Source organism: Phaethon lepturus, unplaced genomic scaffold, assembly GCF_000687285.1.
Source record: "Phaethon lepturus isolate BGI_N335 unplaced genomic scaffold, ASM68728v1 scaffold26668, whole genome shotgun sequence".
Taxonomy (NCBI): Eukaryota; Metazoa; Chordata; class Aves; order Phaethontiformes; family Phaethontidae; genus Phaethon; species Phaethon lepturus.
In genome coordinates, this window is record NW_010555910.1 from 8419 (window position 1) to 36070 (window position 27652).

Consider the following 27652-nt stretch of genomic DNA (forward strand, 5'->3'; position numbering starts at 1 on the left):
TACCCCCATCTCCCTTTTAGAAAGAAAAGGTTAACACTGGCTTCCACCACAGTAGGCAGTCAGTGTCACCTTTATGCTCTCCTGTGCTACTCAGAAACATGCAAAAACCAACCAGTATCCTCTTCAAATCTGTCCTTCAGCAAAATAGTGGCAGTCCATCAGTGTGTTGTCCCCACCCTGGCCATCAGGCCATATGGGCCAGCTGCTTTCTCATATGCTGCCACTTTCTCTTCATCTGTTATTTCATTGTCTGGTATTTAAATGATAAGGTTCTGGGGGTTTAGATTGTCTTTTTGGCCTGTGTTTCTAAGCATGTAGCACTTTCGAGTCCCGGTCAATGATGGGGAGTTGAAATGTTCCCGATGTAAGCTGTCACTGTCTGTATGGAGTGGCACTTGAAGGAATGTAATGCATGTCTTGCCACTGTCTTTTGCAAAGAGCATGTGCACCTTCATCTTCATCCAACCAGTTCCAGCCTCTTCTGTGTCAGAGTCATAGTTCTTACCCTGTTGCTCCCAGTCTCTAAATCTTTTTAATCTCTACAATACAACATTTCTTGTCTCTACCTGCACTTCTTTCCTGCCTGCCTGAGTTAGTTCAAATTGCTTCCACGATGCTTAAACTCAAGCAGGGACTCACTGAGAGCCACAAAAGGGAGGAGGTCACCACTTTGCAAGGCCAGTTCCTGTAGTTCACCCTAGCACAGAGTAAATGCTACAGAAAACGTGTATTTGCTTCTGGGCTGGAATGGGGCAGAGATGATGCCTAGTGATTTGGTTATCACTAGGAACCACACAAGCATGTGCCATAAGCATGGGATTCTCAGTAGTCTTAATTCAGTCAACTCTACTGAGTCAGTGAGGATGTGATGATTTTTATAGCTTTTGCAGCTGAACTAAAATTGGAAGTTTCTTGCAAAGATGGCAAAAAGAATATTCAGGATGCTATTCTGCCAAAATTAATATCCTTGTCTAAAAGAACACACAAGAATTTGCTAAAACTCCTGCAATAGCTTTTGTAAGTTTTTGCCATGGTTTTAAAATATGTATATTTGTCCCGCCTTGATTCAAAAAAAGGACAGTTTTTTGGCTAACAGTTTCTGAAAGATTAAATAAATACGCAACCTGAAACAGACAGTCTAACATGGAAATAGCAGCCAAAACAATGAGTTTGACTTAGAGGCAACTTGAAAGCAGGATGTTGTGGTTTAACCCAGCAGGTAGCTGAAACAACCACACAGCTGTTCGCTCACCCCCCCAGAGGGATGCGGGAGAGAATTGGAAAAAAAGGTAAAACTCATGGATTGAGATAAAGACAGATTAATAGGACAGAAAAAAAAAGAATTATAATATGATAATAAGAATGATAAAAGAATATATAAGACAAGTGAGGTATAGCACAATTGCTCACCACCTGCTGACCAATGCCTAGTTAGTTCCCGAGCCGCAGCACCTCCCTGGCCAAGTCCCCCAGTTTATGTACTGGGCATGATGTTGTATGGTAGGGAATACCCCTTTGGCCAGCCTGGGTCAGCTGTCCTGGCCGTGCCCCCTCCCAGCTCCCTGGGCACCTCCCACCTTCTCACTGGCAGCCCAGCATGAAAAGCTGGACAGCCCTTGACTGCTCAGCAACAACTGAAAACATCAGTGTGTTATCAACATTATTTCCATCCCAAATCCAAAACACAGCACTATGCCAGCTATCAGGAAGAAAATTAACTCTATCCCAGCCAATATCGGGACACAGGACAACAAATTCCATTAAGGAAAGAAAATGAATTGTGAAAAAGCAGAAGTATTACTGTTTCAAAATTCTCCCCAAATATCTTCCCAATATTTCCAACGATTGAGAAAGTGTAGAGCATAAAGTGGAATTGTATTTTTTCCTAACTGTATATCAGAATGTAGCACTCTTTCTGTCTTTTGCATTTACATATAGCTTGAACAGGACATCTAAAGTTCATTTATGTAGGAATTTGAGAAATACAATCACTCTAAAAATTTTTAAATGTAGGGTGTTAAATAATTTTTAAGTCACAGTCATAGAACATTTATGAATTCTTCATAATCTTTGATCAGGTTCTTTTTTTTAAAAAAATGCATTTTTTTTTAAAAAGATTTACCAGTTATCTTGTATGCATATCATAACAGTAAAATAAACTGTAATGTATTACACTAGATCTATTTTTCTATTATCTCCTGCTTGCCTGCAGCTGGCAAAGGTAAGTTTTTAATTGTTTTTCTGTTGCTAGAATATATTCAGATCTTCTGTTACTATTTGACAGTGTTATTTTTCTGTAGAATGAAATCTAGCAAGTATATTTATCTTTAAATAAATATTTTTGCTTATTTTGCCCAAATTATGTAATAGCAGATTCTGCTTTCACAAGCTGCATTGTATTCAGTAGGTTACCTGATAGATTCAGATCATCTGGGTGCCCGTGTCAGAATGCTGAATCTGTTTCATTTGCAACATCCAGTCTCCTGATTTCAAAATACTTAATTACTTGTCAGTACTTACACAGATTTTCTTTTTAAAAAGGGGAATCTTTTATACTTTTGTGGTTAACCAGAGAAAAAAAATCAAGCCAGTTAATTTAAGGAAGATTCATCTGTCTATAGTTAGTACGTGAGACCAATGGCAGAAAGAAATACTTACCCTTTTTCTTTTCTGTCATCTGTCTTATTGCAAATAATGGCTCAATAAATCAGATATCTGTATAAGAAGGAAAACTTACAAGAAATGTAGAAACCAGTCACACATTAAACAGGTTGGGTTTGGAAAGCTTTTATCTGTGTGTGGATCTTTTTGGAAACTATAGATAACTTCACATTGTACTTTAGTACTTTCAGTAATGTAGCTGTGTTGATATCAGTTGTTTGTCTTTGAATTCATGTGTTTAAATACATTTAAATTGTACTATTTAAGAGCGAGCATTTCATGCACCTATGTCAAAAATAGGAGCTAAGTTTGTCATTAATGATAGGCTAGTCTAATGCTTATGGAAATATTGTTAAGCTGTGTAATCACATATGCTACTGATCCTTAAACCATTAAAAATATATGCTGCTGTTTCTCTGTGATGATGGTCTCATACCTTACGCCATTGATGTATTGTCATACTGTTTATTTGCTACATCCACCTTGGTGAAATCTGTCACATGGATGTGACTCTTGCTTTGACAGTGCAAAGCCAAGTGATATGAATTAGTTTCTGCATCTTTCCAGGATGTGATGCTGCAGATCCTTCAGCTTGAATTAAATAATTCTCCCATCTACAAATACAGCTGAAAGTTGGACTTGACATGGATCAATATGATCTGGGGCTAAATTTCTAAATGTGACTGATTATGTTAGCATCATGCCCACAGATCAATATTGAGTTTTATTATGAACCTGACTCTATAATTGGGTTTAATCAATAAACTTTTGTCTCCTTTTCTTTAGAAATTTTAGTTTTGTACTATGCACGTTTTCAAAATTGCATTTAGGATACACTTAGATCTATACTTTTCTAGTAATGAATATAAAAAGACTTAGGTTTGAATTTAAAGGAACAAAGACCTAAGGCCCTATTGAAAGGGGAAGTCAATTTTTAAGTTGATAGGACTGTTCACCCCGGTACAGTCTATAGAATCCAAGACAGCTAATGTGCTAATACATAACTAGTCCTTTTGGGCACTGTAAGGCTTTTTCTGTCCATACTTGATAGATAATTCACATTGAGGACTTTGACAAAACATAGCATTAATGAAAGCAATCACTAGAGCTTCTCTTTTGATAAACCCGCGGGGTTTAAAGGCGTTGAAAGATGCAATCTGTGAAGAACAATAAATTTGGGCCTTTGATTGAAGTGCCATTTGGGATGGTATGTTTTCTCGATGTATTTACACAAAAATGCTGCTCCCTTTTTCACTACTCTTTGCTGGAAGGTTGAAGGAGCTCTTTGCCATTACTACATTAAGGTTTGTCTCATTAAAAGCTGAGTACAAAAAGAGGCTGGAAATGACCTAGCTGAAGCCAGTGTGTTCATTTCTGCTCCAGTTTGCCATTTGAGAAGTAAGCTTCAAGCCATGGTGAATATTTCTATGAGCAGTACTTTGATCTGCAGGAAAGATGCTCTTTCTTATCTGAAGCAATAAATGCATAAACCTTTCACTTTTTTGCAATGGAGGGAAGGATATTTATTTGGGTATTTTTCTAAAATTAGGCAGAGAGTCACACACAGGAAATCATAGAACACATTTTTTTCGTACTTATAATGTTGTTTAGTAAATTATAACATTTGAAAAGCTCCACTAGAAAACCATGCTTTAGGAATTATTTTAATGTACTATGTTGTATTTTCCCATAGCTTTTCTAAATTTTGTTTAATCTGTCAGTGGGTAGCAACTTATTTTTTTTTCACTGTTACACTCCATAGATTGGTATGATAGAAAAATAATTCAGTAATATTATTTTCAGATTAAAAAACAAGATTCTATAATAAGTCTCCTGCAAGCATCTACATATGTAACTTGTTTCTTTGAAATCTTTTCACAAAAGTTTATATATTGAGATTTTACGTACCATGTATACCGTTGTATTTGTAAATCTGCACACACACTCACGTGTATTGTTCTGCACATTTTTCCTTTGTATGAACAGATACAGACCGTGGTCAGAAACATGGCATGGATGAGTTTATTTCTGCTAATCCCTGCAAATTTGACCATGCTTCCCTCTTTAGACTGCTTCAGAGGCAGACCTTGGATCACAGATTGAATGACTCCTATTCTTGTTTGGTGAGTACTGGCTGGAAGATAGATATAAAGAAGTGAGAAATAGTTGTTACAAAGTAGTCCTTTCTTCCTAGTTCATTCAATAGCTGCAGTTGTAGTTGGAATAAAGGGTCCAATCGATTGGTTTCAAATTTGAAAATTATACACTTGCAAGCTGCTGCTGTTCCACTCAGTAGAAAGCAGAGAGACCCAAACTGTCTCTGATTTTATCAGCTGAAATTTATCATGTCCTCTGTGGAGGTTTGAATAAAAACAGAAGGTTTTGCTAATGATAGGAGCTCCTGTGGTAGGATTTACTGACACCTGTACGGGCATTTTAAGGTACAAATGTAGTCGCCTCATGTCAGACGTTTTCACCTATCTTGTAGTTCTTCCTTCCACTGTGGTGTGAAGAAGGGCAAACGCCAAAAGAAGAGAGGCAGAACCACAGGCAGTAGAGATTTATGGACCTATAAGTATTACCTGAATTGCAAATAACAAATGGGAATATAATTATTAATCAAAAACAAGTAAATGTGATCTCTGTATCAAAATGAATGTTGTTCACATTCAAAGATAACATAGTGGCATAGCGTGCTTCTGTATTTGTAGCTGCAGTTTCCTACATAACGTTTTCTGTTCTTTGCTTTGTGGGACTGGGAGTTTAGGATGGGGCTGCTTCTGATTTTGTTTTCAGTAGGGAAGACCCACAGCAATCTTGTGGAAGTCCATCAGATTGTACACTCTTGTTAAACAGGTTTGTGTGGCTTTATTTCTCACTCAGTATAGCATCTGAAACAGTGATCTCTCGCGAAGGACCTAAAATGCTTCATAGCACTTCTTTTTTTTTCACTTTACCATCCCAACAGCAAGAAAAAAGGATAACTTTTTTATACTTCTTTTTTCTGTTGGTCTGACCAGTCATACAATACAAAGATAATGAGGGGGGGGTTAAGTTTGTTTGCAAGTGTAAAAAGGGGGAAAAAATTATTTGATGACAGTTGCTTCCTTTTTAAAATGCTACCTGATAAGTATGTATAGAAAAAGTTAAAGGACTCATTTTCTGTCTGTGGGCTGCACAATGAATCAAAGAAGAGGCCCGAAGGTACATCTGTACAAAGTAATTGGCACTCAAAGAGAAAATGGGTAGCTTTCTAACAGTGCATTGGGGTCAAAATCTTTTTTTATAATAATAATATAGTAAGACACTTAATATAACCTTGAAATCAGGAACTTTTAGAAGAGGTTAGGTGAAATACACAGTGCTATAGCAACCGTAAAGCAGATGCATTTCTTATTGTTCTTTTTAAAATTCACCTTTTAGGAAGTAGAATGGGTGATCATTTTTTGTTAAATTGCATATTTAAATACATTTTTTAATTTAGAAAATTGTGAATGTCAAGATAGCAATAGAATACATGAACATAAAAGTGTGATTACTTTTTTCCTGATTAGCTCACTTCCTATCATATTTAGAAAAAATTCATCCCTTTATTTTCAATAAATATAGAGTAACCACACATACATTTGTAAAAATAAAAAATATGTAAGCACAGTTCTATATTAAATTGCTATATGATCAAAACGACTTTAATTTTACATTTTCCTAGGTATTAGGGAGCTTCTTTTTCTCCCCTTTTTTTTTCAGTTTTACAATAAAAAATATGTAGTTATCTAATACGCTGTAGCATAGAGCTGTTATATGTGACAGATGTATGGTGTGGAGTTGGACAAGGGCAAGGAAAGCACATGTGTATGAAAACGATCACACTAAAACAGATCTCTTACAGTGACTGAAGTTAAAGCAATGAGTTCTTTTAAAATTTTTATTCTTGTCACAATTTCCTCCTATGAGAACATACAGAAGTTTTAATGATTCTTTCCTTTTGTACTGCTAGGCATTGGCATGCTTCATTTTTTCATGTTTTTCAGAAAAATGTAGAGAGATGTCAGTGACAATGACTTGGGCAATGTATTGGCAGAATATCAGTCACCATAACCACTGTTCATTATATTTAGGGAAAGGTACATATTATTGCAGAAATTCAGTTAAAATCCCTTTTATTTCTTCTTTCAATGGAATACCATATTTTCTTGTAAACACCATGTAAACTACATGAGCCATTGCTACATCACTGGATATTAGTTTAAAACACTGAGTACTGTTCTGGGTGCTGTAATAAAGCTAAGTGTTCTCTAGAAACAGCTGAAGCTCTTTAGAGGCAGTGGAAACATTGACTTCAGAGAAATGAATTAGGAAGAAACAAATTTATGAAATAGCTCTGAGGTGTTCTTGTTTGCAAATAATACGTTAAATTCAAGAGTTGGGAGATAACATAAAATTTAAATTCTGTCTCGTGCAAGTCTTTTGGTAAAGTTAAAACACAGATGATTTAAACCTGATGTGAATATATTTTAAAGTATTGTTTAATAGTATTTTTGCTGATATTTTGTAGAAATACTAAACATCCGAGCTTGCAGAAGTATGCACAAGCAATAGGGAAATATGGTCTTTAGATGCTAAACTGATATTATAAATTCATTACTTGCAAAATCATTTTTGAAATTATTAAGTTACTGCTTATCCACGTTATTTGTATATTTGAGTTTGGGTGTTCTTCAGTATCTCTTAATAATTTGGTAGGGTTGATCAGAGGGCTATATCACCACAATTAAGAAACGAACAAAGAAAAAAGCTTATTTATAACAGCTATGCAGTAGCTGTGGTTTCCCAAGGTTTATGTTTTTCTTCCTGCTGCTTTTTGGAAGCTCACTGTGCTATCTTTTTTTCGTATTGGGAAGCAAGGCAATGAAGGCTCTTCTGTTTTACATTTCTACATCAAGAATCAATTATGGTTTTTACACTCTAGATTCACTCAAGAACTCTTTATATGGTGAGAAGGAGTTTGTACTTTGTTCCTGTCGGTGTCAGGGTTATGCTGTTCTGGTCTCATCCAACCTGTGCCCAAATAAACCCCCGGTATGCCCCAGAATATCTAATTATTATTTAAGGTCAAATCATACTGATCTTACTCAGATGGCTTTTAACAAAGTACCTAGCTTTGCATCTCTTTACTAGTATACGTTGTTAAAAAGTTATTAAAAGTTCACACATTACATAAGAAACAGGGTAAATGGTCAAATTGTGGTTGTCTTGCATTAAAGTTGTGACCACATGGAACTGACCATCTAGCAACTGTGGTTTAACTTTCGATGTTAATGCCCCTCACCGTTACTCAAATGTTCTCTCATACCTTACAATTAATTACTTTAATGAAATGAATTATTTTGAAGTGATAGTTTATATTAGGTTTTGATAGAATTGAATCTGTACCAGCCTTTGGATGTATTAACATGTTTTTGTAAACCATATATTTCGTAGTAGTGGTAACTCAGAACTGCAAATAGTTTCCTGGCATGTATTCCTTTCAGCGAGAGGGCTATTGTTGGATCTAGCTTCTGGTGCCATCAGCATTAGTCAAATATAAATCATTCTAGTATAAAAAGTTTATGTAACGCACATAAAAATATATGCTTCTGTTCTTTGTTTGATTTAAAAGCTGTGAGTTGGAAAACAAATCTCAAAATGCTGTGGGTTTTTTTGCTTTTCTCTTCCAGGGTTGGTTTAGCCCAGGTCAAGTCTTCGTATTAGACGAATACTGTGCTCGCTATGGAGTGAGAGGCTGTCACCGCCATCTGTGCTATCTCAATGAATTGATTGAACATTCAGAAAATGGTTCTGTCATTGATCCAACCTTGCTCCACTACAGTTTTGCGTTTTGTGCTTCTCATGTTCATGGCAACAGGTAATTTAATGGTATTTTTTTAAATTCATAGCCTTAGGATGAAGCAAAAGTATTTATAGGCCCTTGCATTCACCAGGCAGGGAAGTTGCATGCAACAGAAATCAGTTCATTAAAGTTTCTTCAGAGGTATCGGAGGGTCTCTACAGATTACTATTTAAAAAAAAAAAAAAAAACTCCTTTCAATTTGTACTGTCTTAATGCAATATGTTTCCTTGGGCATTGTATAGACAGTCTGATTCAAGGCTGAAGGATATCATCCTGTTAAAAAGGTAGTCTTCTGCATTCTGCATTTGTGTTGTGTTAGTGCATGGTGTTTCCAGTGAACATTTTGAACAATTTTGCACTTTAAGGGAAGCTCTGACTCTTTTTCTACAGTCTGTAGCTCAGCAACTACTCATACTATACTGAGTTCTTCTGGCTGTGCTACCACAGATAGAAATAACATACATTGGGAATGTGGTGTGACCCACAGCCAGGAAGAGCTAGGATACTTCTGGAATTCTTTCCACTAAAGGGGTAGGCTGCTTCAGGAGCTGTTGGTCACAGTCATCCTCTTGGGATGATGTCTTCCTTCCACTTGCAAGTGAAAGACTTGGAAAAATTAAGTTGTTGCTTTGCTGTGCTAAGCACATTCTTTAAAAAGAAGCTTTTGCTTCATCTGGGTCTTATCCCAAATTGTGAGAGAACTAGCTCTGCTATTGGACAGCAGGTATTGGAGATAGGATCATTGCATGGCTCAGGTTGGAAGGGACCTCAGGAGGTCTCTAGACCAACCTCCTGCTTGAAGCAGGGTCAGTTGTGAAGTCAGACCAGGTTGCTCAGGGCTTTATCCAGTCAGGTCTTTACCCAGTTTGAAACTGTCTTATTTCAGTGTCGTTATATTCATTGTCTCTTGTCAACCTCCCAGTAGCAGCTGGGAGACCCCCTAGACACCTCCTATTCTCCAGGCTGAACAAGCCCAGCTCCCTCAGCCTTTCCTCAGAGCAAGTGCTCTGGCCTCTGACTATCATGGTGGCCCTTCACTGAACTCGCTTTAGTTTATCCATGTCTTCCTTGTACTGGAGTGGGGAGTGGGACAGGCAGTCTATCAAATTATAGGACAACATGCATTTATACCCTACTGTGCACACTAGATTTGTAGACTGCTGTAGGAAGTATGTTTGAAAAGTTAAAAAATAACAGGGAAAAGCCAATGGATCTCCTCCCCTCAACTGATCGAATCCTACCACTAGGAGAAAACCTACTCACAGTCCCAAAAAGCGATTACTGTGATGCAGTCAGTAAATCCCCAAAACTGAATCCTGATAGGGATCAAGGGAGAGAGGTTTTCTTCCCAACGTGTATGCTTATATTGCCTTGCAACCAGTCAGTCACAGAGGCTCTTTTACTTATCCTCGAGCCAGTGAAGAAGGGACAATCCTTAAAAAAGGATATTGTTTCCTTCATTGGCTCAGACAAAGCCTCATCTGTGAGAACAGGAGCTGGGCATTTGTGACCTGAGTGATTTGATAGTGGGAGATTAACATTATGTAATCCTTGATAATAATATCCAAAATGAAAATGTTTTTGAATGTGCCTGAAATACTCTCAAGAATTTTAACGTTCATACCGGTAAGTTAGGAGATTTTCTGGCTTTTATTTGGTAACCTATTCTCTGTAAAAGCATGCTTCTTTTGTCAGTTCTTGAAGGACCTGACACATTCGTATTTCCCATTGAGTCTAAGTCTTTGTTGTTTCTAGCCTTTTTATTACTGGTTTCAACCTAACAAGACAAATATACAGTGATAATTGCTCAAACTTATTTCAAGAATTCAAAAGAAAGGTAGATACATTTCTTTTTATTTCATAATTTAAGTGAAGGACAACAGTGCGTGCAGTGCATGAAAATATCTCAGGGAGCACATCATTTACACAGTGGTAAGCACTCTGTATTCTGTCTATTCCTTCTGTACAGATATTATCTGAATAGCATTATGAGTGTTTTAGGAATAAAAGAAGTGTTGAACAGAGAGGGTCTGACTAGAACTGAGATATTGTAAAAAGGAAGAAAAAAGAAACATGAAGAAAGAAGAAAAGTAAGTCAAGGACAGAAGCAGACACACTCACTAAGGATGACAGACACACATATACACACATAATACATCCACTCATTCATCTGCTGCAGCACTAAGAAATAGTAAAAAGGAAAAAAGAATTTCACATACAATGCATGACAGGCCAAAGTTCTAGGCTGATCCCTGGCGTTATACATCTTAGTTTTATAAGTCAGGCTGAGAATTAGAAAGACCACAGAACAAAGAGCTTTATACTCTGGGCATAATGTATTCAATTTATATTTCACCTGTGCTTCACAGAGGGATCTTAGACCTTCCACTAGCCTGAGAAAGATCATCAAAAATGATCTTGAAGTCAGGTGGTGGAGGAGCATGTAGAAATGCAGCCATATCTGTAGTTCAAATTATCAGTTTCTTTTAGGCATGCATTTTAGAGTAGCAGGCAATCTAGTGACATCAGTCAAATGGTCAGATAAAGGTGTCACTCACCTTCATTTCTGGTAGTCCGGTGAGGAGAAACTCAAGCACAAATCAGAGCAAATCTACAAAATATACCGGGGCCATGCCAGGACATATGCTGAGCACACCACTGGCTACATCTGATTTGCTAAATAAAACTGGTGAGGAAGCTGTCTCATACGATGGACCCCAACTGGCCATTAGTCATAGGCACTCTAAGATCCCAGGCATGATTGTGGGATTGTGTGTACTGAATGCTGCTCCCAGTAAACACTATGAACAAGGCTGAATCAGCTTTGGCTCTTTCTACCCTTCATATGTCTCCAGAACTCTTCTGTCAGATTTTGAACCCTCGGGTATCCCCTGTGCTCTTTTGCTGCACCTTAGGACTCGAAATATGAACTCTGTTTCATGCTGCAGGCTGCAATGCTCTTGCAGGCTGTAACACAATAGCCATGGTTTTATTTCAAAACACTTGGAATAAACACATAAAAGTGAATTGTCCTAAAGATTCAGGGACATTGTGGAGCACTGAGGAGACCTGAACTGAGCTCTGGTGTAGGCTGTATGCCGTAGACAGAAGATACAGGTGACAAGTTCTGACAGAGTTATCAAGCATTCACGCACTTAGGGTGTCTCCTATGCCAGTGTTGCTTTGGGAACAGAATTGTTGATGTAGGGTCGAGCACCATGTGCTGAGTCCTAGACAGAGGAATTCAAGCCTCATTTGTGCCTTTCCTTTCCCAGTGAGAAGAGCGTTACGACTGGGCTAACAAACTGCTTATGCAGAAAAGTTATTTCTGCTTTTGTGGAGGACATTCTCTTCCTAAATAGCCAAAAAGCAAAATATTTTAGTAGAAGAGTAGCCTTGCTGAGTGTTTAAACAAAAACACATCCTTGTTTCTGAATCAGGTGATTCCTTTTCCTGAAGTAAATGAAATCAGCTTTCGTTGGCTGTGCTTCTGGTGCTATGTAACTTTACAGTAGCATCTCTTTTGGATCCTTTTCACAATGTTTTTCTTCTGAAATGTTCCACTATATGGAATTGTGAACTTTTCACACTGCAATTACGCATACACTTGTGTATCTCTGGTGAAAGTGAAATAGGCAGAACAAGAAACTATAGGATATTTCTGAATGCTGACATTTCAGTCTAAACAGTCCAGGTAGGAGCTATTGTTTTCTTCCCCATCATGTTCACTTTTGTCTACTTTTCATGCTGTGACTTCTATTCAGTCCCTCTTGTCTGAAATGGATGCTGGTGGGTATCACATGAAGTGCAAAGTGACTTCCTTCCACCTGCTGAGTTATAGACGGAATTGAAAAATTCAAAATTCAAGCATATTCCCTGGTTCCACCTTTTTCTATTCAGAAAGGAAGCTGATTTATTGGAAGTTCATATATGAGAAGTGAAGGTGAAAGTAATGCTACAAAAATCAATTTATAACCAAAGATAAATAGTTTCTTTCTGCCTTCATTTTGAAATAAGCTCATACGTGTTTGCATAGAAGAACAGTCATATTGAGTCAGGGTTCTTCTAAGCCAGTCAGTCATTTCTCTCCAGTGTTGACCTGCTTGGAGTAAGAGAAGGGCAAGCATATGCAATATTGCCTCTTAGTGCTCTTTCAGTCTCCAACTCTTTGCAGAGTTGGCTGTTTGGTAACCTGGAGTGAGTCTCTGTTTCAGATACTTGTCCGTTGCATCCCTGAACCTGCATAAGCCCTTTGCACCCTCAACACCCTCAGCAGAAAGTTCCACAACTCAACCTCCTCTTGCTTGAAGAACTCTTGCTTTGAACCGGACTCCTCCACATCTCATTTCATTTTCTGTTGCTGTTGGATGAGATGGAGGAGAGACACAAAAAAAAAAAAAAAAAAAAATTCCTTCTCTGTTGTCTCTTTGCTATATAAGATGCAAGAAGTATGAGTGAACCATGCATTGATTACACTGGATGGATGTTTTCTGCTAATTCATTATCCTTTTCTGGTAATTCCCAATATTGATTTGGTTCTTTGACTGCTACTGAACAGGGACAGTTTCATGACATTATCCATCATAACACCAAGATTCTCTGTCCTGAAGAGCAACTGATTTTTCCTTACAGTTATCTACCTTGATCATCGTTTGCTGTTTTATTGCTACGTGATTTCATAAGGTCCTTCTGGAATTCCACACTATGCTACATAACTGTCATTACAATTACATTTGCTTGCCAGGTCATTTATGAATACTGTAAAATAACACAGGTCTTAGCACAGATCCCTGCAGAACTCTACCGATAACTTACCTTCGCTGCAGGTACTCACCATGTATTCCCACTCTCTCTTTTTTCACTGTAAATGTAAGGACTTTCACTCTTACTCAGTGGCTGCTTAATTGCCTTAAAAGCTTTTGGTTAGGGACTCTGACAAAAGATTTTTGGATATCCAGGTACATTGTATCAGTCAGGTCAATCATCCACCTGTTGTTGATCCCATTAGAGGACTTCAAGATCAGAAGGTAAGATTTCTCTGCCTTATGGCTTCAAAGACATACAGACTTCTTCACAATCAATATTTACCCAATTTTCTTTAATTTTATCCTTAAATATCCTTACATTATAGTTCCTTCTGATTTTCTGGGATGTATGTAATGCTTAATGACCTGTAGCATTACACTGCAGCATACCCCCTACCTCCCCTGGAGACTTCTGATTTTTAAATTGATCTCGCATTCTTCAGCACCCATTCCTTAGGAGGAAGGCAGTTCTCGGTGAGAACTTTCACACAATGATAGGTAATTCAGTTCCAGCCCTGGCAACTTACTGCTGTTCATTCTAATTTGTTCCATAAGCTTTTTGGACAGATTCTGTGCTGAAAATAAAGATCTTTCTTCTGTGAACAAAGAAGTGTTCCAGCACAGGAGTCGTCTTAATTTCCTTCATAATAAACACCAGTGCAAATAATTCAGTTCATGTATCTGTAATAGCCTTGCCCTCTCTGAGATGTCCTTTCAGATCCTTGCCATTATTTGGCACTGTACACTCTCCAATAGGCTTCTTGTTCCTGTTATGCTTGGAGGAAATATCTTAAAGTGGAGTAAATGAACACATAGAAGAAATGAAACTATGGAAACTTTGGAGAGTACTATGCCTTCATATATTTCTTTTCATTTTTCAATGTTTTGTGATAAGAACCATTTGTTGCAATTTTACACTTTGTGTCAAGTGATAAAAGAATGTTCAGAGAAATCATCCCTTTCAAATCTGGGACAAGAAACTTTGTAAAAATAAGGAAATTAATATCATTACATTGCTCTGTCTCTTCTAATCATTTTTTGTGGCACTTCTGAATAGGTATTTCCTTCTGACTAAATTAACTCTAGAGTTAAAGTAAGGTTGTCTGTATCTTGCTGGTTTCTCCTTCATTTATACCTTTTATAAACACTACCTAACAAGATTTAATCTAAAATTCCAGAGTGTTAGTAGTTTCTACCGTTTATCTGCACATAGTCACCATCTGATATGAAAGGTTTTGTCCAGTTGATCTCTTCCCGGAAGCGTTATGTTTTTATATGTATAATCTTGTATATAAAAATATTTGAATAGCATGTAGGCTGCTTTTTAGATGGTTTTCCCAAGAAACCGTTGCTAGCAGGATTTTGTGGAACCTTTCAGTTTTAAGCAGTTGAAAATGCTTCCTCTTTCTACTCTGCTTCTTATTCACTCTCAACCCCACATGTTCTCTGTTGTATTGATAGCAGGTGCAAGGTCTTCTTTCACTGGTTTTTAATGGCATTTGGGCCTTCTGCTTTAATCTTAGATCTGTTCCAAGGCTGTCCAACAGCTGGAGGAAGGAGCCTGAGATCCCTTACAGTGTGGTTGTTTAGGGAAGTGCATTACCTCAGAAGTTACATTCCATCAGTCTGCCAGCATCTTATATGAATTCTCATGTTTGATACAGCATCTAGAGACTTAACAAGAGTCTTTTGGTTTTGTAGTTTGTCTCATTTTTCTATCAGTCCTCTATAATGAAAATGGTGAGAGTGTATTTCTCGTACTCAAAAGCGTGTTTTTATTCAGAAGTCATCTTAACAGTCACCATTTCCCCAGAATAATGGAATGAGAATATACACCTTTTAGGATTGATGTGCTATGTGAGTTTGTGCTTCTAGATGAGAAGCAGTGTTCTCTCAGAACTGGAAAAACTAGTTGATCTTTGGACATTTATATCCCTTTTCTTCAAGTGAATGTAATCTTCCCTTTTCTGAGGCTCATTGGGCAATGCTGAAAATAGAACTTCTTCACTAGGTCTTTCAGTTTTATGTACTGCCTTGTGCCAAGCATCTTGCATTATCCAGCTCATCCTTCATGTTTGGAAGCTGATCATCTCCAAGGTATATTGAGCACAGAGGAAGGTAAACCTTCTTTAATTTAATCTGTATTCTCCTTTTTAAATTGTTACCTTATGAGCATCATACCCCCAAGCCTCTGATGTGAGGCCTCTCTAAATAGTTACGTTTGGAGTTCTTTTAATTAATGTTGTTCAATTAGTGACAGAGCTTTCTATATTACTGTTAACCTCATTTACTGATTTATTTAGTGATTTATTTACTGTTGTAAATAGCCACAAGAAAGTTATGGGTAGCGTTCTCCTGAGTTCAAAGGTAGAAGCAAAGTTCTTCACCTTATTGCAGGTACTAAGTGAACCCATGTTGACCTCACCTTTGGTTTAAGGAAGGATACTGTCCTGTGTTGGAAAGTGCTAATAACTATAATAATGTTATAATAAAATGCGTCCTCACTACAATATTATCAGAGGCATATTTTTTAACATATCAAAATAATTCTGCTTCTGAAAAGCCTCTGAGAAATTGTCAATAGAAAATTAATCACAATTCACACATTATTAAGAAATATTAGAACAAAGTTCTGCATATTTAAGATGATACTTGTCCTTTTAGGCAATGAAGGAACAGTTAATGCTATTACGTACTCTCACCTGCCCTAAACATTATACATTGTTTTGTGATTAATTTCAACTGATTAATGCCCTTATACTTTGGGTAAAATGATATATTAATGCATGCTTCACTTTTCCATAGAAGGGCATTAATGAATCCCACCTAGAATATAACTTCATAAAATATCATTAAAATGAACCTGATTGATCATCTTAATCTGTTTTAGTGGCCTTCAAAATTGGTCTTTTTCATTCACTTGTGAAAAAGAGGGTGTGACCTGTAAGCAGATGTAGGATCAGCCTGAGAAATGCACACAGCAGAAGGCTCTATTGTGCCATTTTTTTGTCAGAATGTTTGAAGAATAGTTAATATAAACAACAAAATGCTCGGTCTTCAAGTGCCTGCTGGTTAAAGCTATGTTTAAATGCCACGTGATAATTTGCTCTCTTCATTTTCTGTTAATAAAAAGATGTCTGCTCTGCCTGCTTCTAAGCTAATAATGTAAATCACTGTTTTTCCTAGATTTGTCTAGCATAAACCATGGACTCTGCAAAAGCCCTAATTAATACAATTTTGTTTTAAAGGAAAATTTGGGTATTAAAGTCCTTGGATATCAAAGTCCTATAAATAGATAATAAAATCTCTACATCACAATTTGAAACAATTTAATCTTCAGTTTACTAAGAAACAAGAAGTCGAACTTTTATCTTGCTAATTTGAAAACTGTGACTGTTCTTTCATTTTGTTGTGCATCCTGCACTTAGAAAGCACTGAAGTCTTCTAAAACAATTTGTTTCTAGGAGCCAAGATGACATTTAAGTTTTGGGTTTGTTTTTCCTATGCTCTTGAAACGTAGTTTATTATATAAATGCCTTGAAGCAAGACCTTAGCTGAAGTATTTTTCTTGTATTTTGTTTTTCATTATAATTTCTTATCTTTCTCTGGCAGATTCTTTTGGTTAGCGTTAATGTTCTCATCTATGTGTGTGTGTACATTAGAATTATCAATCTGTGTATTCATCTCCTCATACTCATTTGTTTCCATGAGACACCAAAGCAATGGTCTATGTTTTTAATGAGGAAAGCTTATTGAAAAGACTTTAGACATTTTTTAATATGCAAATATGCAAAAAGCACCAATATCAACGATGTTCCAGAGGAAGAAAGAAAGGTCAGTCATGTTCAGTTAGTATTTCACAAGGATGTCTCAACAAAGCGGTCTTGCCTAAGGTAATGATTCAGTCTCTGAGAGGCCACTAGGAGAAGCTGTTTCCAAAGTTCAGGGCTGTAAACAACCTACAGTCAACGCAGTGTCCGTCATATCTAATTCCCAGTGGAGTTTGAATATCATCTTTATCTCACATGCCATAGCTATTCACAAGAATCTTAATCTTACAATGCATCAAGTGACCTCTGCAAATTACTACAGGTTTTAAAACCTCTAGACATCAAAACATTTTTAGAGGGTACTCCAAGCCTTAAAGGATTATATCAGGTGAGGAAAAATAGTCCATTCCCAGAGGAAAACCTAAATCCACCACCTAATCAATCATTTCCCTAGAGTAACTGCCATCAGGACAACAATCTTGCAAGATTGTCACAGTAAAAGTTTCTTTAAAATTCTGGTCAACCTCTAATTTTGATGTCATTTAGTTGTCTTATGGTTGAACAGCTACTTCCCACTTGAATTTACTAGCTCTAGTTTATGAGATACTTATTTCAAATCTCTTTTGATATTTAAGTCTGAGTGAATTAAGCAATTTGAGATGTGACCAGAGACAACCGTATATCTGTGCCAGTTAGACTATGATCTAAGCAGACAAGACAGGCCAATCCAAATCCAATTGACAGAGTTAACAAAAAATTGAAAACTAATGTAAGTGAGAGAGAGGAGACTACTCAGGTTTTGAGTGTTCACTGTTTCACCTAGCTCTCTAATCCCAAAAGCAGTTGTGAAGAATAAGGAGGAAAAGAATGTGGAGGAAAGGAAAATGCACTCTCCGTTTACCTTCTTGAGAAGATAATGTTAAAGTGAAAACTCTTCTTAAGACAGTCCCTCACTTTTCTTGGCTGAGTTCTTAAAAGAGAGGGCCCAGGCTGCAATAAGAAAGCTGAATACTGGTTTTGAATTGAAAAAATCAAGTTGCAAAATAGTTCTTGTGTCACTTACGGATGACCTAAACCTTTGAAAACCAAATGACTGCTTGAATCTGATTTTCTTGGCAGGAACAGTAATTTGTAAATAAAAATTACCAGCTCAATGCAGTGCTATTTTATTTTATTCATCTTAGAGTCAGATTCTTTTTTCTGTGGATTCTTTTTTCTCAGTTGTAGATAGACACTCCCAATAGTAGCAAAAAATGATCACCAGCACAATATGTGTCTGAGAACTGTGTTATGAAAATGCGTTTTTGTATTCTGCTTGTTGCAATAAGGCTAAGAGGAAGAAATAAAGTAATGATTCAGAGTTTGTGCTGTCTTCTGAAAGCATGTTTTCAAGAGACAAGTTTTTCAGTGCTATAGGTGGTACATTTTTCTAACCTGCTGTGGTTTAGCCCCAGCCAGCAATTAAGCACCACACAGCCACTCAGGAAGAAAAAACAACTCCATCCCAGCCAAAATCAGGACATAACCCCTTTTTGTGTACTCTTTTTTCTGGGACATTTGCTTCTATGCAGACATCCACTGAAAATATATTTAACAGTTCTGAAAATTTTAGATGTTGTCAACGAGGTTCTTTATGACAACAAACTCGGTGAAGTGACAGGTCCCCAGTACACAGTGATCCTAGCCTTAGTGCAGGTTGACAGATATGACATCCTACTGGCTCACCTTTTTCACTTACTGTTATCTGGACCCCTAGGTCTTTTCTGTCATATATATGAAATGCCTCAGTGAGGTTTAATATGACAGAACTATTTACTTTATCACTCCAGAGCACGATCTCTCCTGACAATGAAATCAGACAGTGCAATTTACTTAAATTTGAACCCGTTCCATCTGTCAGAAGGCTGAGGTAAAGTATCCTGGCATCCATCAAAAGAGGGAAGATAAGTTATTTGCTCTTTCACATCAAATTTATACAATAGTATGTTGATGTGCCTGGTTACTCATATCTCCACCATATCTAATTTTTATTGTTGTCTTCACAATAATTTAAGAAGTTCAGGCATTCTTTCCACCTTGACTTGACAGATCAGAAATATAAGTGATTTAAAGGATGAGAGAGTTGTTTATGTTATGACCAGGTAGCAACTTATCCCGTCTAGATTTAGGTATAGTGCAGAAAGTTAAAGTAACAATTTAGCAAAAAGGTGCTAATAGAATCCTGGAATGATTCTTAGAACATTCATAGAATGTTGTCTTTCTTCATGTCAGTTTACTACAATTTTCTCAATTCTAGAAACATTGAGATACTCTTTTGGAGGCTCTGGAAGAGGTACAGGGCAGATTGGCACTTTGTGTTGGGGTCATAAACTCAGGTGGGAAGCAGTAGCTGTTCTATTACCCTCGAGCTGGAAGTTAAGAGAGTAACTGGAAGTTTTCAGATACTTCTTTTTAAAGTATGCTGTATGTGGGGAAGTTGTGACTGACACTGGGAAATGTGTATTTAAATTTCTTTAATTTTGTTATTCTTTTAATATAAATACATCAATAACAACTTCAGGCTAAGTGTGTGCTTAATATAATACAAGGCTTATTATTAATTACTGGGATTTAAATTTGATATTTAAGAAATGCTAGTGCTTTTGTTTTTTAAAGATTATTTTTTGTTGCATCCTTTATGCTATATTTATATGGAAATCTTGTTTACATGCTGCCATTTGTCAATATGGGATGGGAGATCAAAAATCTATGCTCGGTCTAAGCAGGGGGATTCCTAGGTGTTGCCTGCTCTGCCTTTTCTTACTGTAGTTTGCCTCCCACCTTTATTTTAAAATCACTTTTGGCCATACTGTGCCTCTCGGAAAATATCTGGAAGATTCAAGGAGTTGAAATTGAGCAAGATCCGAATAGCCTCCTCTATTGTGCCAATAGGACTAATTTTCTTGAGAAAGGATATTATATATCTTTGGGAATGATTTGGGAGAAATATATGGTACGTTGTGTTCATATTGGGATCAGGTAGAAACTTAGGCCTTGAATTTAAAATTCAGCTCGAAAGTTAAGTTGTCTAGTTGTGGTCTGTTCTTTAACTATATTCACAAGTTACTGTTTATCCTTCGAGGCGATGGAAACGGGGAAAGGAGAGTTAGCAGGTACGTTAACTGAAAGCTTTAAAGATAAAGATAACTGTTCAAAGAGGAATCAGTGTGAAGAGATATCAACAATTATTAAAATTTAATATTACAGGCCCGATGGAATTGGAACAGTATCTGTTGAAGAGAAAGAAAGGTTTGAGGAAATTAAGGACAGACTTTCCTCCCTTTTAGAAAACCAAATAAGCCATTTCAGGTGAGTGTATGGTTTATTCAATGAATACTAAGTTTTTTCTGGATGATTTTTCTCATGGTGTTCAATTTAGGTCTTGAAGAAACGGAGTGAAATTAAAATAAGAATGCATGCGAAGAATGTCATGTAGACAACCAAATCTGTTAGTTTATCACACTAAACCAACCTACCTGCCATTATTCTGTCAATCTAATCCTTTTTTAAAATGTACTTACAGAAATTTTATGTCTCTGTCACCTTACGACAACCCCGTTCCACAGTTTAAATAGTGCTGTGTGAAACAGCTTGCTTTTGTTTGGCAAGGTTTGTTGGATGCCCCTCCGGTTTGATGGAGTGTCTAGTATTCACTGGTATCTGTCATGTTGATAACTAGGTTGTTGGGGTTTTTTTGCAGTCTTCACTTGGGACTTCATCTCTGTGTTAAACTAAGGAGAGTTTAGTAAACTAAGGGTTCTCCTTGGAGGGTATTCCTTTTGGGGAAAAATGATGCTCCTTCCTTTATTTCCTTTTAATATCCTTCCCTGACACATTTCTTGTTTTCTGTCTTCCATGGGATTAAATAGCTCTTGACAGAGAAGCAATACAGAGCAGCGTAGGACAGAGTACTTCCTACCCAGGTCTTGGAAGGGCAGGAGGGGAGAACTGACGAAGAACATCATCTGCAGGGGGAAGGAAAACTTGCTTCTGTGACAGTCTTCTCATGGTTGCTACAAAAAAAATGAAGGAGTATTGGAGCTGGGAGAAGACCTCTGGCCTCTGATTGGCATCCTTATGACCATGTCCTGACAAGTTTATGGTAGAAACACAATTGCCGTAATTTCCGATTAATACAAGTACTTTTACTCACACACAATGGTGAGGTCAGTGAGAATAACTGTGGCCCAGAAAATACTGAAGGAGCAGAAGCCTTCTGAATATGTACAGAGAGAGAGGAGGGAGATGGGGGAACAAGAAGAGAGGCTAGGGATCTTCGGAATAATTCTGTTCATCTGCAGGCCTTCCATACATGAAACTAATTACAAAATGTATAATAATGTCTAAATAATTATTTGAGTTTGAACAAATCAAGGTAAAACCCATCACGTCTGCTTACCTACACCCTGGAGTATGTTGATGAGCTTGGGCTATATCAGTGATCATAGGATCTTTCTGCCTCAGTCTTGGTGGGTTTTGAGGGAATTCAAACACTGTTAGAAACTCCTCCTTGAGAGCAATCAGATGTGTCATTCAAAGATGAATGCCTCCATCCTTCAGAGGACTCTAAGGTTTCCCTTAAAATCCTATTCAGTCAAGACAGACAAACAGTGCTCTGCCAGGTGCAGAGTAATTATTATGTCTTTCTCTGAACAAATGTTAGAAATAAAAAAAAAAAATAGGTGTCATGTCTGGATTTAAACAAGGATACTGGCATAAAACTGGTAGAAGGAAGAATAAATAGTACCCTGGAATCTGAATTTGTAAAGCATATAGAGTCACAATATAGGACATCCTGATAAAGTACTGTCATTAGACTTTTAAAGAAAACCTAGACTCAAGTAATGTAAAAAGATCATAAAGATGATTGTTACCATCATTTAACAAGAATAACCTTGGCTGTGAGATTGCTTTCTTAAGAAAACATGGTATTAAGACTACTCCATATTTCAATCCATTGAAATTGTTTTGGTAACTGTGAAATACTGAATATTTTTTAAAATAGATTCAGCAGTAAAGAGTTGCTTTGGCCTTACTTTCCCTTTGTTCCTTGTCACAAGACAGTCCCACCATCTCCCAAGCTGGCTTCCTGCTTCCACTGTTCTTTCTACTGTCAGTTTGAGCATCCATGCTGTTTACATGTGCCTTAGAATATTTGAGAGACTTTCATGTCCTCCTTGTTCAGATAGGTTTTACAGTTTTTAAATGCCAGATTCCCTACAATAACCTCTTTGTCTTTCTCATGGAGTCACATGAGATGCGTTTTTGTTTGGGGTTTTGACCACTTTTTTTTTTTTTTTTAATTGTGGCATGCTTTTTTCCCTCAGGTTGCTTATAGATTTCTTGCTTTTTTTGATCACTCCTTTAAGGTTTTAGCTTTTGTTTTTCAAGTTGCTCATTTTTTCATAGCTCCCATTCTTGAATTTGATTATGTACATGTACTGAGTGTACATGTACCGAATTTTTTTGGCTAGTTCTCTTTTGCTACATTATTAAATGTTACCGTTTTATGATCACAACTACTGAGCACCTCTCCTGCTGTGCACCTCTCAAACAATGTACTGGTGAGTGTCCCTTTAGGTCTCTACTGTGAATATTTCCTTTTCTTTAATTGCTTATCTCAAGAAAGCAACTCTTCTCTGTCAGAAGCTCCTTGCACCAATTGCCCACATAAGCTTGCTGCCCGTGTTGTACTCTTACATACTGTCTCTGCAATAAACCGAGTAACCCCTATTCTACTGTGGGACTTCTGTCTACATCATGAACTTAAAACTGGTTGGGGTTTGGAAGCTTGTTGTGTTATTTACATTGCAGAACGTACCTGGAAGGAAGTCTTTGATTTGAAATACTAAGTATGATCAAAAAATAAGCGACATTTAGAGGTTGATAGGAATAAACAATGAGAAAGACAAGTCAAGGAATGTGGAAATAATACTTCAAAGGGTGGAGGAGTCAAAACACCTGAAGATGTGTTCTATTTTAAGATGACTTAATGCTTAAGGGTCATTAAATGTGCTTTGCTAATTTGTTAGCCTGTCCTCAAAAATTGTTAGCACTACAGTAAGAAAGAAACAAAATGAGACAAACCAAATACTGGAATTGTCTCTGTGGGGAATCCTTTTTTGACCTCATTTACAGGGCTTTATTTTGGCTGACCAAAACGTATATGTAAAATTCACTGTTCTGAATCCTTTTATCATTAGAAAAGATTTTATTATTGGAAAACATTAGAATATGAGGTTACCATACTCAGTGAGTAATAAAAAGGAAAAAAGTAATCTCGGCAAAGTAAAAAATCCTTTTTCCAATTGGGGATATCCCAGCAAGATTTTATAGACAGGATTAAGAGAGGTTACAGTTGCCTGAGCATTGTGGTCTCATTGAGCTGATATATTTGATCATTCAGTAGACAAAAATGAAAAGCAAAGCTACTAATGGGATCACTTTTTAATTTACATAATTTTAGAAGTATCGAGACAGAAGTGGGTATGGTTTAAGTTGCAGCTGATAAAATTAAGATAACATAAAATGCTTTTCCAAGCTATTTATAATATAGTAGAAAAAAATATGGAATATCTGCAGGCATTTTTATTCCCATATATCTCTAGAAATTTGAATAGCTGACATATTGTCCTTGTCTTGATCCAATACTAAAACAAGATATAATATACAGAGTGCTACTTCACAGCTCCAGTAGCTTGTCGTGGCTACATGAGAAATAGTACCTTTTTCCAGAAGGCTGACAGCTAAGCTCATCATAGACCATTAAATATCCTTCATAGTTGAGAAAGTGGAAGTGATGCTTTTTGCCTTCTGTATTTTTTCTGTGTTTAGGCCTGAGCTGCTGGTGGACTGATGCTGCTGTACTTTGTATATGCTCCATGGTAGACTAATGAAGAGGCCTCCTGCCGTCATTAGTACTTTGCCTATGGGAGTCTTCTGCTAACATAATTTATTGCCAGTTGTGTACACTTACGTCTCAAAATAAATTCTTAACTTAGATATTATAATTCTGATAATTTCTCTTCGTTTTTTTTCTTTCTTCTTTTTTCTTTTTTTTTTTTTTTTTAACTTTTTAAGATACTGTTTCCCTTTTGGACGTCCTGAAGGAGCTTTAAAAGCCACACTTTCATTACTTGAAAGGGTAAGTTTGAGAACATATTTTAAATTCTGCTTGGGTACTAAGCCTGCATTTTTCTTTTGCCTTCAGGCTGCTGAAAGCAGACTCATGCCTTCTCAGGTATTTTACTACTCATTTTATTCACTTGGAGGTTTTTTCTCAACCTTTTCCACAGAGGCAAACAGCTGTTTTCTGTAGGACTTATTTATTGCACTTCTGCTTCAAGTCGCTGCAGTGACTTACTGTTTCGTTATAATTTAACGATTTCCCAGCATGGCCTCTAAAGTACTGCAAGTCTACTCTGCAGCCCCCCTTTCCTGCTTTCTATGGCTTCTGTGCTGCTGATGTTGTCTATACTGACATGTAACATTAAAAAGCTTCTATATAATCCAAATAATCTTCCATAAATCCATAATTGGGGTCAATTTAAGAAGAAAAAGCTATACGCAGCAAAACTGTCATGGACAGCTATAAATGTAAACTCCTGCCCAGCAAATCCTCTTGTATTGAGCAGAAGGGAGAAGACCTCATAATGGCAAAAGCATCTCAGACTTCTCTGAGGAAAGGGAACTTTAAATTCCAGCAGATTCCAGAGGAATTGTATCAGCAGGAGCCCGGTGAAGATACGAAGTCAAAAAAAGCTTAGATCCCAGGCTAGGTAGCTCTGCCAAGCTCTGACAGGTCTGGTCCTGGGGAGTGTCAGTCGTTGTGCACTGCAGAACACTCCATGGATGGAGATTCTGTCTTAGAAAACCTCTGCTACATACAAAAACACGTAGAGAATGGGGGTATATATGTTTTCTTTCGGTTACAATCTCCGTGATTGTAGTGCTGTGGAGATCCCTTTGTGTTATATGAAACCGCCATTTCCTCTCACTGTCCCTGCTGTTACAAATGGCAACTCTGTCTGGTGTTCAAGCAACACCATTGTTAGTCTTGACTGGGAATAAACTGGGTTGCAAAGATTTGATTTTACCTGTCTGAAAATTTTGAAAAAAAATCAGCTCTGTAATAAAATATTCCGGAAAAAAAGAACAAAAATACAGTTTTGACTACTGTATTTTCACTTGTTGATAACCCAGATGTTATTCATTAAAAAGAAGCAAGTTAACAAAGGTAGATATGTCCTGTGTGTGCAAGTAATGGAAGAAGTCTGCTTTGCAACAACGTCTTCCTAATAGCATCTCTGTTGCTGAACCTCTTTTTTTTCTACTGTATGCTTCCCTAGACCATACCTTATTCTCCCTCCCTTTCACAGTAATTTTTAGATATGTTGTATAAGGGTGTAGCTTGTCTGGGAATCCACTGGAGAAACGATTTTAAAAGGTTGTGAGTTATCTGAAATTTCATTATTTACATTAAAATGTGGTAAAAACATGTTGAGTTTTGTTTACATCTACCTGTTGAAAGTTAATGGAGTATAGAATTAAAGCAAAAATGCAAGTTAATTATTAACAATATTTATTCCATATTTTCCCATTTTCCATTAGAATGTTGATATTAGTAACCAAGAGTATATAATGTTGTATTCATATATATCCTCAGTTTACCTCACTTGCAATAGGTGATCTGTTTTATCAAAGTCCTATATTTTAAAAATCAGTAGGCTTTAGAAACTGGCAGGTTTTACAAAAGCTTTGTGTGATATGTTTTTCTACTTGTCTATAATAAAATATTCCACCAGAAGTTCAGTATTTCCCCTGCCTACTACAGATGACTGTTTTTCACAGCAAGGACATGCTGAATTTGAATATCTGTATGAAAGAAGAAAAGCAAGTCAGTATTAGCTAGTTCTGAGGGTGGTGTTCACAGTTTCTCCTTTACACTGTTGAAGAGTCAATGGTTATGCAATGGTGGAAACTTTCCCACAGGTGAGAACGAAGCAAATTTCCACATCCACATCTTTAGTGTGCACCATGATCCAGCCCATCCACAGAATGGTCTTGGTGTCACCCAAAGACTGACTAGCGTGCTGCAAGATGCCACACGGTAGGGGTATTGTATATAAATGCCATATAGGCATCAAATCAGGGTTGAACAGAAACCTTAGAAGACAAATATCTAGTTCTACCAACTGAAGTAGTTGCTTTTTGGTATCTGCCTTTAATCATTATCAGATCTGTAGTAACTTTAGGATACTTTTATCCTTTTCCCTTGGGTTTTGGGTAAAGAGTGTAACCAAGTGGTGTAATTGTCTCTGGCACAGGTTTTAATGAAAGATATTGCCACTGTCATACCAGCAGAAGAGGTGAAGAAAGTGGTTAGAAAATGTCTGGAGAAGGCTGCCTTGATCAATTACACTCGACTTACAGAATATGCCAAAATAGAAGGTTAGTACAGCAATCAACTGCCAAAGTGGCTGTAAAAGCCAACAATGGCTATTAACTGAATATTCTGCGAGCAGCCTTTTCCCTTTCCTGAGCAAACCCCTTCCACAGCAAGGGGAAATGTCTCATTAAAATCTCAGCTGGTGAACTATGGAGTTTTTTCCTTTTCATTGCTTTAATATGCCTCCTGGGACCCTGTCTGAATGGAGGACTAGGACTTCTTAATTTAGGTTGCCCTTTGTTCTTACTTTTGAGTTCTTCATAAATCTAAAAGGTTGTTTATGGGTTATTTTTTATTTCTCTAACTATTTCTAGTATTAAACTACCGACGGAAATTCTTTCTTTATCAGCAGTAACAATACCTTGAAACTTGAAAACTCTGAGTATAGATGCTTTTATGATGTACTTATAAGGCAGGCAGATAGATAAATCTTATTTATTTTTGCTATTGTGTTGTCAGATGTATAATAATAATCTGATCATTAAAACCTTAATTACATACTGATTTCCTGAATTAACTAATAGGTCAAAATACTAGATCTAATGGTAATCAGCAGTTCTTCTGGAGTTTACGTATGTTCTAGAATGTATACCATGAAATTAGTGTAGATTTTGCTCAAAAATAAATGGGCTAGCGTACACAGTGTCAATTTAATACTTGTAAACCTTCTGTAGAACAAAAAGGAAGTCATAATAGTCAATTGCCTTGTGAAGACACATCTGTTATTTTCTATAAAGTGCAGAAAACTTGAGATATACCTATACAGATATATTCAGGAGTAGAAAACAGTGTGTGTGCATCTATATAAATGGTTTTTTTGGAAGTAGAGTCAATTAGCAGGAAAATACATGGAGGATGAATTCTGCTTTAAAACCAATTTTTATGCATAGTATGTGTTTTCATAGCATGTATGTCTAGTAATGCACTAGAAGAAATAGAGTTATCATAGCAGCAAAATGAAGAAGCCTCATATGTTTAGTAATATTATAAAGCCAACTTTTTTTCCTTTTTCCATTTCTGCTCAAATTCTCTGAAAAAC

The 27652-nt window shown here is 36.8% G+C and overlaps 1 protein-coding gene across 1 annotated transcript in view; it reads left to right on the plus strand.

The window, feature by feature from the left end:
* The window catches only part of LOC104624858 (calcium-dependent secretion activator 2-like), a gene marked incomplete at both ends in the record, with an annotated part of 61293 nt that overhangs the window by 6464 nt on the left and 27177 nt on the right, over nt 1-27652 (plus strand). The window contains 6 exons of the mRNA XM_010292327.1: nt 2213-2221; nt 4648-4784; nt 8379-8566; nt 20373-20474; nt 24246-24309; nt 26492-26615. Coding sequence (XP_010290629.1) covers nt 2213-2221; nt 4648-4784; nt 8379-8566; nt 20373-20474; nt 24246-24309; nt 26492-26615 — 624 coding nt within the window. The remainder of the gene's footprint in view (nt 1-2212; nt 2222-4647; nt 4785-8378; nt 8567-20372; nt 20475-24245; nt 24310-26491; nt 26616-27652) is intronic.